Raw genomic sequence first — 19,565 nt, 5'->3', positions numbered from 1 at the left:
GGGGTCCCTGTCTCCTAGGGGAGAAGGGGTCCCTGTCTCCAGGGGAGAAGGGGTCCCTGACTCTAGGGGAGAAGGGGTCCCTGTCTCTAGGGGAGAAGGGGTCCCTGTCTCCAGGGGAGAAGGGGTCCCTGACTCCAGGGGAGAAGGGGTCCCTGACTCCAGGGGAGAAGGGGTCACTGCCTCCAAGGGGAGAAGGGGTCCCTGACTCCAAGGGGAGAAGGGGTCCCTGACTCCAGGGGAGAAGGGGTCACTGTCTCCAAGGGAGAAGGGGTCACTGTCTCCAGGGGAGAAGGGGTCCCTGACTCCAGGGGAGAAGGGGTCCCTGACTCCAAGGGGAGAAGGGGTCCCTGACTCCAAGGGGAGAAGGGGTCCCTGACTCCAGGGGAGAAGGGGTCCCTGACTCCAGGGGAGAAGGGGTCCCTGCCTCCAAGGGGAGAAGGGGTCCCTGACTCCAGGGGAGAAGGGGTCCCTGCCTCCAAGGGAGAAGGGGTCCCTGCCTCCAAGGGGAGAAGGGGTCCCTGACTCCAGGGGAGAAGGGGTCCCTGACTCCAGGGGAGAAAAGGTTCCTGCCTCCAAGGGGAGAAGGGGTCCCTGCCTCCAAGGGGAGAAGGGGTCCCTGACTCCAGGGGAGAAGGGGTCCCTGACTCCAGGGGAGAAGGGGTCACTGTCTCCAGGGGAGAAGGGGTCCCTGTCTCCAGGGGAGAAGGGGTCCCTGACTCTAGGGGAGAAGGGGTCCCTGACTCCAGGGGAGAAGGGGTCACTGTCTCCAGGGGAGCAGGGGTCCCTGACTCCAGGGGAGAAGGGGTCACTGTCTCCAGGGGAGAAGGGGTCACTGTCTCCAGGGGAGAAGGGGTCACTGTCTCCAGGGGATAAGGGGTCCCTGTCTCCAGGGGAGAAGGGGTCTCTGACTCCAGGGGAGAAGGGGTCCCTGACTCCAGGGGAGAAGGGGTCACTGTCTCCAGGGGAGAAGGGGTCCCTGACTCTAGGGGAGAAGGGGTCCCTGACTCCAGGGGAGAAGGGGTCACTGTCTCCAGGGGAGAAGGGGTCCCTGACTCTAGGGGAGAAGGGGTCCCTGACTCCAGGGGAGAAGGGGTCCCTGACTCCAGGGGAGAAGGGGTCACTGTCTCCAGGGGAGATAGTGTGGGGTATGGGATGGTGTGTGGGGGATGGGGTCATCTCACTCACCTTTACAAAGCTGCAGGACACTCATCCACAGTCACCGACCTGGGCTTCTTCCAGCAGCAGCATGGATGGGCAATCAGCTCCGAGGGTGACCTGTGTTACTGTGTATGACAGGGTGGAGGAGGGGGGCTAGCCTTGCAGACATCCCTGCTGTGTCCTCCGGCTCTCTTAGTGCACCTGGCTGTGTGCTTCAGTTCATTCACTTGAATTGCGCGGGAGCCGACTGGGGGGGGAGGGAGAGGGGGAGTGAGGTCGGGACTCTGGCTGGGGAGGAGAGGAGACTGTGCTGCTTAGTGGAGCAGGAAGGGGGGGGGCGACTCAAAACAAGGAGCAGCCAGCGCAGAGGTGAGCAGGAAGCTTTGCTGTCCACCCTCAGAGACGGCTCTTTAATTAGCAACTGCCTATTTAAAGAGCCGTCTCTGCCGCTGCTCTCGGCTTCCACCGGTTCCACGAACTTGTAAAATGTTAGTAACAGGTTCGGTGGAACCGGTGAGAACCGGCTGAATCCCACCACTGAATATAGTGAATGCAGGGTGTTGGGTTTAGTAACACTTTAGGTGAAATAACGAAAGGCCAGATTTCCATCATTGAGCCTGTAGGTACACAATCTTTGGTGCCTAAAGTGAAAATTACCTGCTAGGGTTACCTCTTATACACAGCATATGTCCTTGATTTGCTGGTTCTTAACTGGCTCAAAGCTTTATGATAATGCAATGCAATTCTTTATGTACAGTATATTAAAACACACATAACAAACATGACAAATAACAGTAGCTCCCTCTTTTCCTCTGCTGCTCATAGGCACAGGCCTACAGTGCCTAATGATGATGGTAGTAACCCATAGCCTTCGGCAGAGTGAATTCCTATTTGTTACACGTAAGAATTTCCAAGAAGAAATCTTTACTGAATAAGGTTAGAACCTTTTTTAATGATTGCCAGTGGCTCTTAGTAGAAATGATATACAATCCTTACTTCTGTATTCCTATCGATCATGACTGTTATTTGACATTGTGACTGCTTTTTCACAATGTTATAGCTCTGTCAATTTATCAAAAAAGCTAACAGGAGCCGGATTAGTGATCTGTATAAAAACAAAAACAGGGCCTATGTAAAGTGCTGTGCACATGAACTGCTTTTCACCATGCCCTGGCTTTGTCTCCCTCTTCTCACGCTAAACATGCTGTGTTAGGTAGACTATTGATGCCGCTTTTTTACATTGCACTGGCTGTTACTTATCTTTTCAATTGTGTATTTTTTCCGGTATGTTCTCTTTGTCAGAAGAGTCCATGCTATGCTACAGTTGGAGCTGTGAGATAATACAGTGTGATGCCACAGAAAATGTTAACCAACGCCCTGCTGTTAATCTGCAAATGTTTTCTATTGCTCTTGTCTACGTGTGTTCCAGGATATTATGGGTGTTGGCAGTCAAGTTCCTTCCTTATTTTCACTAGCATGAAGTCAGGTTTGAATAACAAATAAAGAGAGGCTCAAAGAAAAGCATTAGTCAAATGGCACTCCCCTGCCATATCCAAATGTACTGCAGGCAGATGCTAAAATAGTATGAACACTGATCAGTCTAGTGGTGATTGTGTCTCCTGGGAGATACAGCAAGAGACTGAAAGCTATGTTGTACATATGTAGACAACTGACAGTATTTTATTCTGCATTCTTGTTTTTACTCTCAGCCTCTAATTGCCTGGCTGATTTACAAAAACTAGAGAAAAGGTAAATGGCTTGTTGCTGATGTCAACGAATGTAGTATTATATTTTTTCATATACACTACTCAAATTTGCACACCCTAATGCCCCATACACACGTGCAGATTATTTGCAGACTTTTGTCTGCAGACTTACCTTTTCTATGTAGTGCAAGGGCCTGCCGGATTGCATACAAATTGAAAGTGTTTAGGTTTGACCTCATATTATATGGTTTTGGTAAGTCTGCAGACAAAAGTCTGCAGATAATCTGCACGTGTGTATGGGGCATAAAGCAAACCTGCATTTTTGCCCATCCATTTACTCCATCCTTTGCTCTGTTCAGCTGATCGGAAAGAAGAAAATACCTGGGGAGAGGGAGCTTGTAACTCAATTCTCTTCTACTCATAACAGTGTTGGTGATTGACCCAGTGCTGTCACATGTGGGTGGAGAACTTGTCTCAAATAGAGCAAATTGTAGTTTACAATGAATGAAGGTAGTGTGGGAATTTGTAGTTTGGGGATGTCTACATCATAGACAAGGCATCGTATTAAGTATGGCATTTTAGTGGTAGGCATGGGTACCAGTTTCAGTACTCTTGGCTGGCATTAGTTTGTTTCTAGTTTATGTCATTTAATTTTCTCCAGTTCTCGATATTCTTCCTTCTCTACATCAAACATTATTTGTATATGGAGCATACCTTAAACTTGTTATGGGTCCCGCAGAAAAAAAGATCACCATTGTTCAATGGCAAAAGGAATGAAATGTGCATGCGTCTGGCCTAAAAAAACCTGTAAGCCATGCTTTCATAAGCAACAGGCCAGCGTATGAATGCAAGCTGCTGGTGCGTGAACTACTCAAACTTTCACCTGTGTATAATTTTGGCTCGGTTCACACTAGTGTGACTTAAGGGCCATACACACTATACGATTTTCCTTCAGATTTACCTTTTCTATGTAGTGCAAGGGCCTGCCAGATTGCATACAAATTGAAAGTGTTTAGGTTTGACCTCATATTATATGGTTTTGGTAAATCTAAAGGAAAAAGTCTTCAGAAAATCTTATAGTGTGTATGGCCCATTAGAATCTGACTTGTGAGACCCAAAGTCGTAGGAGACGTGAAATACCATGCATCTCTGAGAGCCTTTCTAATTGATACTACTGAATTCGCTGCAACTTCAGAAAAGGTTCCTGCACTACTTTTACACAACTTCAATGACAGAGAGTGTAAAAGTCGTATCAAAGTCAGACCCCAAAGTTGCACTGAAAATCGTGCAACTTTGGAGTTGACTAGTGTGAACCGAGCACTACTGTGGTTGTTTAAAAACAAGGGCTTCTTATAATCCCCTTTAGTAATAGTCATGCACACTTGATGTAGTTTTATTCTTACAGGATATGCACATTTAAAATTGTTAACAGTAGCTAGATAGACATTTGAGAAAAATTGGATTTTTGACTTTGGATCATGCTTTGCTGGGGCTAAGGACCACCTTATCTTTGTGGACTCCAAATAAGGGGAACAACAAGACAATGCCGCCAATTTCAGCACCCTGTGTGCAGAAGTGATAGCCCTGAAAAAGGCCACCTTCTGGGATAGCGTAAGCAGGGAAATCTCCCGAATATTTTCAAAGGGAGGCTTCTGTAGAGCTAAAAACACCAAGTTGAGATCCCAAGGCGGTAGTGGGGACCGCACCAGTGGAGTCAAATGTCGAACCCCCTGAATAAAAGTACGCACCAGGTAGTGCATGGCCATGGGACCCTTAGAAGGACTCAAGGCCAATTTCTGCTCAACCCCCCTATTGAAGGAAGGTAAAGACCCGGACCACTGAAAAAGAGCGAGGGTGAACAGCAAGTGACTCACACCACGAAATGTACGCTTTCCACGTACGATGGTAGATCTTCCTAGAAGTAGACTTCCTAGCCTTCAGTAGTGTGGGAATCACCAACCCAGACAACCCTCTATCCTTCAGCACCTGGCTTTCAACAGCCAAGCCGTTAAAGCCATTGACTGTAAATCAGGATGGAAGATTGGCCCTTAAGACGGCAGATCCTCCCTGAGAGGTAGTCTTTAGGGGCGTCTACGACCAGCTGCACCAGGTCAGCGTACCAAGACTGGCGAGGCCAATCTGGGGCCACTAGAATAACCAGAATTCCTTCTGCCTTTATCCTGCGCAAGAGTATCGGCAGAAGCCTGAGAAGAGGAAAGGCCAAATCAGATGATACTGGCCCCAGGGGGCCACCAGCACGTCTGTGGCATCTGCTAATGGATCCAGTGAATGTGCCACAAACCTTGCACCTTCCTGTTGAGCTGGGATGCCAACAAATCCACCCAGGGGTGCCCCACTGGAGACACAGCTGATGAAACACACCTGGATTAAGGGACCACTCCCCTTGGTCCAACGCCTGCTGAGATAATCCGCCTGCCAATTTTCCACCCCTGGAATGTGTACAGCAGAGAGGGCTGGAACAAAATGTTCTGCCCACCTAAGAATGCCGGCTACCTCTAGAGTGGTCAATACACTCCTTGTTCCCCCCTGGTGATTGACATAAGCCGTGGCATTGTCTGATTGGATTTGCACCGGAAACCCCTAAAGGTGATCCGTCCAGTGATTCAGGCACAGCCTAATCGCTCAGAGTTCCAGGACATTGATCGGGAGTCTGGACTCTTCCAGTGTCCAAACTCCCTGAGCGGTGTGCCGACCCAGGACACCTCCCCACCCGGACAGACTGGCATCCGTGGTGACCACTGTCCAACACAGGGGGAGAAAAGATTTGCCCTGGCTAAGAGTTGGAGAGTGAAGCCACCAGGTCAGAGAACCTTTTGTTTTTCAGCTCAGCCATGTCTGACTGTCCAGAGACTTCAGACACTTGTCCCATTTGGCCAAGATCTCCCTTTGCAGGGACCTCGTATGGAACTGTGTAAACGGGACTGCCTCGAAGGTGGACACCATTAGGCACAGCACCCTCATGCAAGTCTGGGGGGACGACCACCTGCTGGACAGCAAGAGATGAATCGCAGCATGCAACTTCTGGAGTTTGTCCAGAGGAAGGAACACTGGCTAGAGCCGAGTCTAGAGTCAGACCCAGATAATCCAGTTTCCTGGAAGAAACCAGAGCAGACTTATCCCTCAGAGTCCGTATAGTGATGTCCACATTGTCTATCAGAGCAGTAGGTGACTCTGCTCGCAAGAGAAGGTCCTCCAGGTAGCCCAGCACTTAGATTCCTCGCTAACGCAACAACGCCAGCACCGGAGCCAATACCTTTGTGAAGACCTGAGGAGCAGAGGCGAGACCAAAGGATAAGGCCACAAACTGAAAATGCTCCTCTTCACGGCAAAGCGGAGGAAGCGTTGGGGACAGACACATATTGGAATGTGTAAGATAATGTCCTTGATGTCAATGGAAGCAAGGAAATCCCCCTGGTGCAAGAATGCCACCACTGTGCAAACAGACTCCTTTCTGAACTTCTGTACCCACACAAAGCAGTTCAGGGCCATGAGATGCAGAATTGAATGCACCTTGCCTTCTTTCTTCAGTACCGTGAACAGGTTTGAATAAAACCCCTGAAAACGTTCGGGAGTTGGAACTGGAACAATTACCCCTTGAAGTAACAGGTCTTGCACTGCCCCAAAGAGGGCTTGCAATTGGTCCAGGGACACATGCACATTGGAAGGAAAGAACCTCTGTGGAGGCATAAGAATGAAACTCGATCTTGTAGCCAGACCGTATCACTTTGTGGACCCACTTGTCTTGCACCAAGGTGCTCCACAAGTCCGGAAACCAGCGAAGACATCCCCCCACTCCAGGCATGGGTGAGGGTGCACTTTCATGCAAAAGGAGCCTTGTCTGTGGGTCTGCAGAAACCCACTTTGGACTTGCAAAACCAAGTTTGCTTGGATCCTCCCGAAGAGGCCTTGAAAGGCTTTGAACCCTTTTCTGCCGACCCCCTGTGAGACTCTTAATGATGTCATCCAGGGTAGCTCCAAACAGGCGATCTCCTTGAGAAGGAAGATCAGTTAAGGCTTTTTTTAGAGGTCTGGTCCACAGACCAACATTTGAGCAACAAAACACCCCTAAGGCCCACTGCCGAAAGAGACAGTCTAGAAATCAGGGGAGTCGCATCCAAAGAGGCGTCGCCCAGTTGGGCAGTTGATTGTAGATCTCACAGGAAAAAACCAGGAGTAAAAAATCTATTGAAAAAGAAAAAATTGCCAGGACCAGAGATCACAGCAAGGAACTAGGTCCTTACTCCTCACTAGGCAGAAAAAACTGAGTACCTATAGCAGAGAGGGGGAGTATACCTCCTGGGACTGCCCATAGGCGTAGTCAAGTTCTTTCTCGCCTAGTGTCCTACTCCTGTGGGGGGCAGTATACCCAATGGTCAAGAAGATCAGAACCTGTGTCTGTCATTGAATGAAAGAGAAATCATATTTTACTATTAGGCTTACATTCAGACACTTTAACCAACTTGTTGGTAAAATCCTTTATGCAATAAACTCTGGGCACATATCATCGTAGACTAAGCACTAGTAAATACTGCAAGGATATGAGTTGGATGTCCCCACGTGATTGGTGCACCATTATTTGTGCATATCCTTTAGTAAAGGAGGTCTCATGCTGATGTTGAAGCGTCAAATTACCATAGAAGTGTGCCAGCTATTAAAGGCCACCCGTTATGTACACAAGCTGAACCAAACTATTTCCTAATAATTCAGCCATTTCATAATTTAGTAAAATTAATTTTATTCATTTAGTAACAACAAATAAGCATATTTTTTTAAGCAGTGCATTTATCTACAATCAGTAAGACTTAAAGTGTTGCTAAACCCACAACATTAAATCAGTCTGTATATACAATCACACTATCCGATCATGCCCCCTCAACATTAACAATTGAGATACCAAATAATCATAAAAATATGGGAATATGGAGGTTAAATGAAGAATTAATTCAAGATGAAGAAATAGGAAACAGACTAGAACAAAAATTAGAGTTTTATTTCCAAAAGAATGATTTACCGGAAACCTCATCGGCCACACTTTGGGAAGCACATAAATCCTACATCAGAGGAATATTGATATCCTTAGCATCAAAAAAAAAGAAAGAGAGAAATAACTCAATCAATAAACTAATAGGAGAAATACACGAATTAGAACAAAAACATAAAAGAGAAATTAAAAAAGAAACAGAAGAAAATCTAATAATAAAAAGAGATGAATTGAAAGAACTACTGGAGGAAAAATCCAGAAGTCATTTTAATAAGATAGCTAGATATAGGTATAAATTTGGAAATAAACCAGGGAAATCCTTAGCCAGATTACTGACGAAGGGGAAATCCAAAAATTACATAGAAAAAATCAAAAACAGTAAAAATGAAATAATTAACTCAACCACAGGAATAGCTAAGGTATTTCATGCCTATTATAACACCTTATATAACGTGCGAAAGGAAGAAACCTCTGATGTAAGACAGGAAAGAATAAAAGAGATCCAAAAATATATTAGGGAAGCAAATCTACCTAAAATTCTAGGAGATAAATTGGAGCTTTTAGAAGCACCAATTGCGGAAAACGAAATAAGAGAAGCGTTAAAAACTACACAGAATGGGAGGAGTCCAGGTCCGGATGGATACACGGTAAGGTATTATAAAAGATTCAAAGAAATATTAATCCCAAAAATGCAAAATTATATGAACAGAATTGGGAAAGAAGAATTAAGGGAAGAATCTTTATTGGCCTATATCACGATAATACCAAAAGAAGGGAAAGACCAAACCCTCTGCTCTAGCTATAGGCCAATTGCGTTGCTAAACGCAGACACGAAGCTATTTGCGAAAATTCTGGCAACAAGACTAAAAGATTTATTAAAACTGTGGATCCACCCGGATCAAACTGGATTTGTCCCTGGTAGGGAAGGGAAAGATAACGTAATTCGTACTTTGCTGCTCCTACAAAAAACAAAAAAACATGAGGTCCCCTCCATCCTATTATCGATTGATGCCGAAAAGGCCTTTGATAGGGTAGACTGGGACTTCATGAAAGAAACGATAAAAAATATAGGGATTGGCCCAAGAATGAGACAATGGATAGAAGCATTATATAAGAAACCCATGGCAAAAATTAAAATAAACGGGAGCCTATCGGAAAGATTTGGAATGAGCAATGGAACGCGACAGGGATGTCCCCTGTCGCCTCTATTGTTCGTCCTTACCTTAGAACCATTATTGGCAAAAATTAGACAAAACCGTGACATAAAAGGAGTAGAGATAAACCAGGATGAACATAAGGTCGCGGCATATGCCGACGACCTACTGTTCATCATAACAAACCCTAGGATTACACTCCCAAATATTCAAAAGGAACTGAAAGAGTATGGTAGACTATCAAACTTTAAAATAAACCCTATAAAATCAGAGATCCTCAACCTAAGGTTAAATACTCAAGAAGAACAAACAATAAAAACATATTTCCCGTACACGTGGACAAAAGACAAATTAAAGTATTTAGGGATATATTTAACACCACAAATAAAAAAATTATATCAAATTAATTATATACCATTATTGAACGAAATAAAAACAGAAATACGAAGGAAATCAAATAATCAAATTTCCTGGATCGGAAGAAACAACGTAGTTAAGATGTATATTCTTCCAAAGATTTTATACACCTTTTCTTTATTGCCAATAAACATCCCCGCAACCTTCTTCAGAGCAATTAGAACTTTACTAACAAAATATATATGGCAGCGGAAAAAACCTAGAGTTCAATATAAAATTCTAACAAGAGGTAAAACACAAGGAGGGTTAGCAACACCAGATATGGAAAGATATTATAAGGCAGTAATTATTACACGAATGGTAGAATGGACAAAAATAGAAAGGGAAAAAAGATGGGTAGAGATAGAATGTGCACAAAATAACAATCACCTTCACAAAACAATATGGATACCACCAAAATATAGAGAAACACAAGGAGAACACGAATTGACAAAAGTAGTCTATAAAGTATGGGATGGGATTAACAAACAAATGAAATGGGAATACAATTCACCTATGATTTCACTAAATGGCACTAAATACTTCCCACCAGGAGAGGAAGAAAAATTTGGGAACTGGGTAGGAAACACGCAATTAAAAGATATCATTCACAAAGGTCACATAAAATCACTTCAGAAATTAAAACAAGAAAATAAAAATATGAAATTGGATGACTGGAGATATCTTCAGTTGAAACACTTTGTTAGGTCGCTGCCACAGCCGATTAGGTCGGAAAAAGATCTTAACAACATAGAGAAGCTGAGTTACTCCTCTAACCAGAGACATGGAGTATCTCAGATATATAAAATGTTGACGGAATGGCATAGTCTGGAGAGACCCCCATATATAACTAAATGGGAGAAAGAAATAGGGACACAACTGCCAAGACAGGAACTTGAGGTTATACTAGGGGCGGTAGGATCCTCTGCTATGGATGTAAGCACAACAGAATTAAATTATAAATGTTTAACAAGATGGTATATCACTCCAGAAGTAATAAATAAATACCAACCAGACAAGACAGATAAATGCTGGAGGAAATGTGGTAGTATAGGAACAATGTACCACATATTTTGGGAGTGTCCGAGGATAAGAGGTTACTGGACTGAGGTTAGACAACTGATCGAAGAAATGACAGGAATAATAATATCAGACGACCCGTGGGTCTGCCTTTTCCACAAAACAACTATTCCCTTAAAAAAATACAAAATGATGCTGGTCCCAACCCTGCTAAATGCAGCCAAGGGAATTATACCAAAAAAATGGAGAGAAGAAGAGAGCCCGAACGTGAAGGAATGGTGTAAAAAGATAGACATAAATTTCAATATGGAGTACATAAGTAACACGCAAGTAGAGAACCCAATAAATATGAAAAGGAAATGGAGAAAATGGATTGAATTTAAAAAAAACAATTAAATATATTGAAATAAACAGCCCAGCATAATTACCTTTAGGAAGTTGGTAGGATTAGGGATGGGGAGGGGAGGAGGAGATCCTTTGGGAGGGACGGGGCGGGAGGAGAGAGGGGAATGCTGATTGGGTTTGTTTTTCTTTCCTTTTATAAAATTAATGCATAATATGTGAATCCCAATTTGGGAAATGTTGTAATAAATTTTAAATTTTACATGCAAATAAAAATAAAGTAAAAAAAAAAAAAAAAAAAAAAATCAGTCTGTATAAAGTAAAGCATGCTTGTTATACTCACTGTGCGACCTAAGGGGCTAATCCTCTGCACCAGTGAGCGACAGTTGTGTGGACGAAAATGCCTTGTCAGAGGTGAGAGGAGGAAGGGGCAGACTGGTTCGAGATGATAGAAAGGCAACAGTAACTCAAATAACCACTCATTACAACCAAGGTATGCAGAATACCATCTCTGAACGCACAACACATCGAACCTTAAAGCAGGTGGGCTACATCAGCAGAAGACCAGACCGGGTTCCACTCTTGTCAGCTAAGAACAGGAAACTGAGGCTACAATTCACACAGGTTCTCCAAAATTGGACAAGAGAAGACTGGAAAAACGTTGCCTGGTCTGATGTGTCTCAAATTCACCTGCAACATTTAGATGGTAGGGTCATCCTGCCTTGTATCAATGGTTCAGGCTAGTGATGGTGTGAGGGATATTTTTTTGGCACTCTTTGGGCCTCTTAGTACCAACTGAGCATTTTTTAAATACCACGGCCTACCTAAGTACTGTTGCTGACCATGTCCATACCTTTATGACTAGAGTGTCCATCTTCTGATAGCTACTTCCAGCAGGATAATGCGACATGTCACAAAGTTAGAATCATCTCAAACTGGTTTCTTGAACATGACAATGAGTTCACTGTACTCCAATGGCCTCTACAGTCACCAGATCTAAATCCAATAGAGCACCTTTGAGATGTAGTGGAGATTCGCATCATGGATGTGCAGCTGGCAAATCTGCAGCAACTGCGTGATGCTATCATACCAGATATCATGTCACTATCATTTCCAATACCTTGTTGAATCAATGCTACGAAGAATTAAGGCAGTTCTGAAGGCAAAGTGGGGAACAACCCAGTACTAGCAAGGTGTACCTAATAAAGTTGCTGGTGAGTGTAGTTTTGCATGGCAGTTAAATAAGATAATTTGTGTATAAAAAGGGACAGTAAGCCCATAAGCCCATAAGTAACCCTTACAGCAAACCATTTTAGAAATTCCTATGCATAAACAGTGTCAGTAGTTTGCAAAACTTGCAATAAAATACTCCTGGCTGGCTACTTTGCAAGAATAACTACACCAAAATTTAAGTGAAATTTTGTCCCTTACACCATTGATGCTATTTTCAGCTTTTAAACGAAAAAAAACAGTAAAAGTGCAAGCATTTAGCAAAGTACAACTTTTGCAATGAAGGTTGTGAAAAGGATATGTAAATAAACTTTTATTTTTTTTTTTCTCATTATCCCTTTAAGTGTTCATCTCTACTAAGGCAACAGTGCCACCTGTTGGTGGACCAGTATTACTGCAAGTTTGTCACACTGGGAGGAAAAAACAGACTAGAGGGCTATGTAGTTAAAAAGCAGTAGTAATAAATGTGGGAAATTGAACTGTACATTAGTGAGCAATCAGATTACTTGTTCTATTTTACCAGAGAGTAAACTAATGTTTTGAGTAGATTGTTGAATTTGTGCATCTGTAATGAGAGTTTTAGTTTTTGGTGAGCCCAGCTTGTATAATAAGGAGTCATCTTAGGAGTTTATTTATAATATACTTTCAGGCACATTAGCTAATGCTTTAAAGCATTCATTGGTCATATTCGCTCACCAATGTACCCAGATAATTTGACAGCTGGCAATTCTGTGTTACACCTTCTTTTAGGCTGTAAGCTGCTCTTAAATAGCTTGTCATATTTAGTATTTATTCAAATAAAGTCGGCAATTTATACAATAAAAAAAAAAAATGAAGCTAGAATATTGTAAAACTATCTGCTTATGATGGTTTGCTGTGGAACATGTCATTGCTGGCCACTCTATTTGGTTTCAAAGACTGGCATTAGTCCAATTATATGGTAAATCTATAATGAGTCTCTGTGGTGTTATCTATGCCCTGTGGAAAAAAACACTAGTGGAAGCAAACCTATAAACTAGATTAATGATATCGGGCAGATTGACAGCAAAGACAATATCGAAGACCTGGGTAAATTTATAGATCAGCACATGTGCTGCGCGTCATATGAAGAAGAACTACAATATAGTGATATTCCTTACTTTGTCCGGACTAGTGCACAAGGTGCTGGCAGACTGCCATTATACTTTTTGGCAGTTCTCCGTCATCACCCAGCAATTATGGTGGGCTTTTGGCCCGAAGTTTGTTTTGAATGGAGCACAGGCAACAATTCTGGGCAGTCCATACAACCTAAGACATTGTCCAGCATAAAGGTATATTGGGATTTTTGCCAAAGAGGGCAGAAGGAGGGATTCTGTAACATTAACATTTATAGTGCTCTTTTTCTCCATGGAATAACTTTCAGGTCTTTGGAAACCCCAGTTAAAGCCAATTTATTAGGGATCTGTGGAAAAAATGTCCCTAATATTAGTGGTCAGTAGGAAGAATGCTCCCCTTAGGCAGGTGTTCTGCGGAAAACTCTGATGTTATTTCCGGTGAGTGTACACCAGGAATAATTGCAGATGTTGACCACTTGGTGTTTTCACAGGACACCGGCAGCCATTACACTCCGGTAGATGCTATAATTAGTGAAAATTGTTAGTCCGCTTGCTAGTAACCAAAAATATGGCCGTCTGCAAGGTGGCGACAACTAGTGGTCGGACTAACAATCTCCAGTAATTATAGCATCTATTGGAGTGTAAAGGCTGCCGGTGTTCTGTGAACATTGTTATCATGCCACTGGCACTCCCAGTTGGTGTTGGTTCTGGAGCTATACAGGCACCATCAGACGGGAGGTCATTAGGCCACAGCTCAAGGAACCTCTAGTAACTTCTGGTTGAGAATGGCTACTTTAAAAAGTTTACACATCTCTACTTGTAGTATTCTTTTGTATTTTACCTAATGTAGATCAACTTAGAAAATGTATAATTAACAGTATGTTAAAAATGGCTTCAAGTTCTATGTAAATCATTTACAGTGATAATTTCATATTCACAATTTTTTTGTTTTTCTCATCTGGGTAACAGAGGCTAAATGAGATGTGACATTCTGCAAATTGTTGTAGTCAAAAGAGAAAGTCTGCATACAGTATCTCCAAGCATTTTTGTGTCTGGGTTATTTTTCAGTTTACCATATTAGTCATATAAACCCACCAAAAAAATGTAATCTATTGCAGCTTACTAGTAAATAAAAAAATTCACGTGCCTTCGTATCTACAATTATTTTCTCCACAGTTAAGCCCCGTACACACAAGCAGAATGTCGGGAGACAACAGCAGATTCCAAATGTGGGACCTGCATGCTGGAAAACCAGAAGCAGACAGTTAAAAAATAAACGAGTGTGTACCCGGCTTTACTAGGAGGTTGGCCGTGGTTGTCCGTCATGCTGGACCTAAAGCACGTCTGCCTTTGTTCATTTCCATTACATGGCATATTGAGGGGACTAGATATTTACACAATAAAGATAAGGTTCTTTGTGCCTAACTAAAAGTTCAAAGGAAATGACTAGGACATTGCATTTCTGGCAAGAACAAAAGGTATTTTCTGTACTTGCTAAAAATGTTTATAGCCTTAAAAATGAAAAGTATTTTAGCGACCACGTCTTCTAATGACTGATAAGCTGCAATGTATAAAATATTTGTTTTTGGGTTTAGATACGCAGTGCAGTTATTGAAAGGAATCTCTTTTTGCTGGACACCTCACATTCTTCCTTAGTTTGCCAGATGTCTCATAAAAATATATGGGAATACGGGAATATTTTTTAAGATGAAAAAAAAAATTACATCCTCTAGTAATATGTCTAAAACACACAAATGCATAGTTCTGCATTCCTACAGCTCTAAATTGATAAAAGGGGAAAACTGTGCTCAGGGTTACTCTTTGCATTACTTTAAAAAATAAGCTTCTGAACATTTTAGGCTCCAATAAACAGGCTTTCTAAGTGCAATGCTGAAAAAGAGGAAACAACTTTTTTGAGTGGCACATAATGCATGGCCCTTTGTGTAAATGCATTGGGCTTGTAGAGACATAAACATACAGAAGAATAATTGAATTACCTGCTAAAAACAAGCACGCAGCAATACCTTTTACAGTCAAGAACACAGGACCGGGCCCTTTTCCATTTAAAATGTAATTTTCTGTGTTTGCTTGGGGCATTGAACAAAGAAATTTAAATTGTGCTTTTCTCTAAATCCGCTGCTAGTTTCCTCCACCGTTTCACGTGCTCTTTTTTTTCTTAGCAGTCTCTAATTATACACCCACTGATGCTAAAGCGCAACATGGAATTTTATTACTGGAAGCCTTTAACAAAGAACAGACATGTTTTATTTTTTAACAGCAGTAAATTAAACTCTACCTATTCTAGGCTTAAAATGAGCAAAGCTCTTAAGAGTGGTGATTTAGCGATGGACAGTTAGTTCATTGAAGCATGTAGAAGCAATCATTCGATTTTTGTGCAGAGGAAGGAAATATTGGATGCTTTGATATACCATATTGCAAAAATCTGATTTTTGACGTACTGTAAAATCTCATTCTTGACCATTGGGTTATACTGCCCCCTACTGGAGTAGGACACTAGGCAGAAAAAGCTTCTGGCTACACTCATGGGCAGTCCCAGGGGGTATACTCCCTCTCCCTGCTATAGTCACTCAGTTTGGTTACAAGCAGTATCAGGAGAATTATAACTCCAGAAAGGGATTTTACGGTAAGTAAAAAATACCATTTTCTCTTTCGTTCATTGACGGACACAGCTCCTGTCATTCTTCCGAAATGCAGTGTCAAACATGAGGGGTGGGAAACAGCAAAAAAAATCCCAAGGCTAAACAGTAGCCAACCAGACAACAGTAGCTCAACCAAAACAACTGGAGCCCACCTGAAAAAACAATCAGGTCCTCTTAACAGCAGCCTGCAAAACCTTGCAGGCCAAAGGAAGCATCCGCAGATGCAAACACATCCACTTTATAAAACTTTGTAAAAGCGTGCACCAACGACCAGGTGGCCACCTTGCAAACCTGCGTCACTGACGCTTGATGACGGAAGGCCCAGGAGGCTCTAAGCACCCTGGAACCTGACCCATGTTGGAATTGGACTGAACCACTGTCTTTCTGATCCATCTGGAAATGGTCACAGAGGAAGTGGACAACCCTTTGCGAGGTCCATCCGTGAGCACAAATAGACAGTCTGACTTCCTGAAAGACTCCGTAGCTGCCAGGTACACCCTAATTGCCCGGACCACATCCAAGGCATGCAAGGCAATTTCCTTGAGATGTTTAGGCCTGGGACACAGAGAAGGCAACACAATGTCTTCATTCAAATGAAAGTCAGAGACCACCTTAGGAAGGAATGACCGACAGGAGCGAAGCACCACCTTATCCTTGTGAATCACCAAATAAGGTGAGCACCAGGATAACGCCGCTAGTTCCGACACCCTGCATGCAATAGTGATAGCCACCAAAAAGGCCACCTTCTGGGACAGTGTAAGCAAGGGAATCTCCCAAATATTTTCAAAGGGAGGCTTCTGTATAGCTGAAAGCACCAAATTAAGATCCCAGCCACTTTTTCCAGGGTGTCCGACATTTGGTTCCTCCAGTGCAGGCTCTTCTACCAGAATCATGGTTGCCTTGTTTAATCTGAAAACCGGAGGTTCCACCACCGGTGGCACAGTCCACTTCTTAAGGAGGGACCCCTCATTAGGTGTAACGCTCTTAGGGACCCCACGGGGGCGCTTTGGTCGTCCGCACTCTTTAGCGACAATTCTGTCAAAATAGGCAGGGAAAGGAAACACCTTTGCCGCTCTGGATGGCTTGTGAGTGCCAAAGGGTACCTGCGCCTCCGTTGCAGCTTCAGCTGCATCCTCCCTCTTCAGGGTCTCACGCTCAGATACAATCAGTGCATCTAACAGCGCCTTCTCGTGCCATGTGGGCAAAGTAAAACGATTATTGATGATTTTGTGAATATTAAAGGAAAGAACTAATTGCTAACTGCAAGAGAATTTCACAATTTAGATTATCTTGATTGTGCTTGTTTATAACACAACTATCTGATTAGTGCATATCCAAATGAAGGAGTCATTTTGTAACAACCACTTTATACTGTACTTAAGGCTGCATTAGGGGCCAAAATAATAAAATTGTCCTAACCATGTTCTTTGCTCTCTTACTTACAGTAAAGTATACTAAGGAGAAGAAGGAACCGTACTGCAAGGACCTCACATTTGCCACGTGCACAAAAAGATAATGGTGGATTATGAGTGTGTCCTGTTTTGACCTATGATAATCTAGGAATGTATGCCATTTCAGACAGAACATCTAGCTAAGTCTTCTGCATTGATTTGACATATATGAAAAGGGGGTATGGATTATGGACAGTTTGTTGCACCCTACTCTTGAACTGTGAAGAACTCTTAAAAAACAATGAAGATCATGCTTTCATTGCTGCAGATCACCTTGGACTGAAGGGTGATGCTCTTCCTAAAAAAAATCACTTTGTGTTTTCTTTGCATGTTTTCCACTGTTACTGGCACGACGTGTGAACTTACTGGCCTACTAAAGATAGACTCAAGAACATCATAAATGCAAAGTTAAGCTGTTTTTCATTTCATCTGATTCTGAAATAATAATCACTAAAGTCAGTCTTGTTTGGTTATCAAATAACTTCATGCACCAATTTGCTTCTGTGTACACATACGTTATGGAGAATAGCTTCCGTACAGATATTTTCAATATGTTTACTAGAGAAATGAAGATGTGCTATTTATAACTAAGCCTTATGTTGTGTACATACTGTCTTTGAAATATTGTGATCTAGTTTATTGCTTGTAAATGAAAAATTATATAATTTATTTAGAAAGAATAACTGTATACTATAGTTTTATTGATGAAAGAAATAAAATATTTTGTTCTCAGTGCTTGTGATTTTCTTGTGTATATAGGTTGATGCCATTAATCTTTGATGGAAAAGTTTGTAAACCCTTAAGAGTTTTTTTTATTTCTTTAAGAATGGCTCATAGTAGGTTATATTTCATAATAAAAAAGCCAAAGTAATAAAGTCTCATTAAACAAAAATACCACTCAACAATTTCTTTGGTGTATCTTTATTAAAGTGATTTACACAATCAAGGTAATTGATGGGAAAATGTGAACTTCTCTAGAATAGCATTTAAAAAAGAGTGTAATTGGCAGTCAGGTAATACACTCAATTTGTCAATCAGTAGGGGTCTCCAAACTTTTCAGTATAGGGGCCACATCATATATTTTACAAATTAAAAATCAGCTCTATAAATATAAAAATAATAAAACGCAGCACCGTGGCTAAGTTGTTAGCACTTTCACCTAGCAGCACTGGGATCATCCGTTTGAATCTCAACCATGATGCTACCTGCCTGGAGTTTGCATGTTCTCCCTGTACCTGTGTGGGTTTTTTCTGGGTACTTTGGTTTCCTCCCACACTCCAAAAACATGCTGGTAGGTTAATTAGATGAATCCTGTCTAAATTGCCCCTAGTATGTACTGTATGAATGTGAGTTAGGGATCTTAGATTGTAAGTTCCCTAAGGGCAAGGACTGATGTGGACGTATAATATATATATATATATATATATGTAAAACGCTGCGCTAAGTACCTATAATTAATAAATTAATAAGCTTTACTTGGAGCTTCTTTTGTAAACCGCATGATATGATTCAGCGCAACAGAGAAAAAGGTTAAGTAAAAAAAAGCAAATTATAGTTTCCCCTGACATTAGGGTCCCCCTCAGGGTTCATCCTTACATCAGGATCCCCATTAGAGTCCCTCCTTTACATCTGGGTCCTCATCAGAGCCTGTGGTGGAGACTGGGGGAAAGCACGGTGGGCCCACATTGAGGTTACACTGTAGCATTGACCCTAGCTGCAGATTAGTAGTCATGAAACCCCTGGTCCTACTGCTTAAAAAACACAATCGTACAACATAGCTTTAGGCATTACAAAAAAAATTCTTCTGAATTGTACAACCGCCCTGTTGGAAAATTTAAGTTCGATCAGCACCACTGTGCTGATCAGTGCATTCTAACAGCCGGGAAGTCTTCCCACTGTCGGAATACAAGGGCACAGTGGGAGGATTTCCCCAGGAAGGCCCTGCTTGTGAAAACATTACATATTCTATCATTTGCACATTCATCTCATATTGTATAACTGTGAGGGATGAACTGATGGGCGAAGTAAAAGTACAGTTTTTAGGCAGAGGCAGGATAGGCTTCCCTAAAGGGATTAACTTTCAGGGATCACCTAAAGAAGTAAGGGAGAGCCAGACAAATTACTGAAGAGAGTTCCAAGGGATGCGAGAGGATCTAGAGATGACCATGGGAGAAGGTGACAAGGGAGCTAGAGAACAAGAGGTGTTGGGAAAATCGAAGTGGACAGTTTGGGTGATATTTTGAGATGAGGTTAGTGATGTAGCTTCGGGCATGCTTTGTATGATGTTCTTTACATTTTGAATTTTTTTTAGTTGGGTGAGTGGAAGCTAGTGGAGAGAATGGCAGTAAGGTG

At 42.3% G+C, this 19,565-nt stretch overlaps 1 protein-coding gene across 2 annotated transcripts in view; it reads left to right on the top strand.

The window, feature by feature from the left end:
- The window catches only part of PIP5K1B (phosphatidylinositol-4-phosphate 5-kinase type 1 beta), a 152,811-nt gene extending 134,866 nt beyond the window's left edge, over positions 1–17,945 (top strand). For both annotated transcript variants that reach the window (XM_082256004.1, XM_082256003.1), the window contains exon 15: positions 17,208–17,945. In XM_082256004.1, coding sequence (XP_082112130.1) covers positions 17,208–17,210 — 3 coding nt within the window. In that variant the 3' untranslated portion in view covers positions 17,211–17,945. The remainder of the gene's footprint in view (positions 1–17,207) is intronic.
- Positions 17,946–19,565: the final 1,620 nt, after the last annotated feature.

The sequence above is a fragment of the Pelophylax lessonae genome (genome assembly GCF_965119305.1).
Source record: "Pelophylax lessonae genome assembly, chromosome: 1".
Lineage (NCBI taxonomy): Eukaryota > Metazoa > Chordata > Amphibia > Anura > Ranidae > Pelophylax > Pelophylax lessonae.
This window is presented reverse-complemented; position numbering and strand designations above follow the sequence as displayed.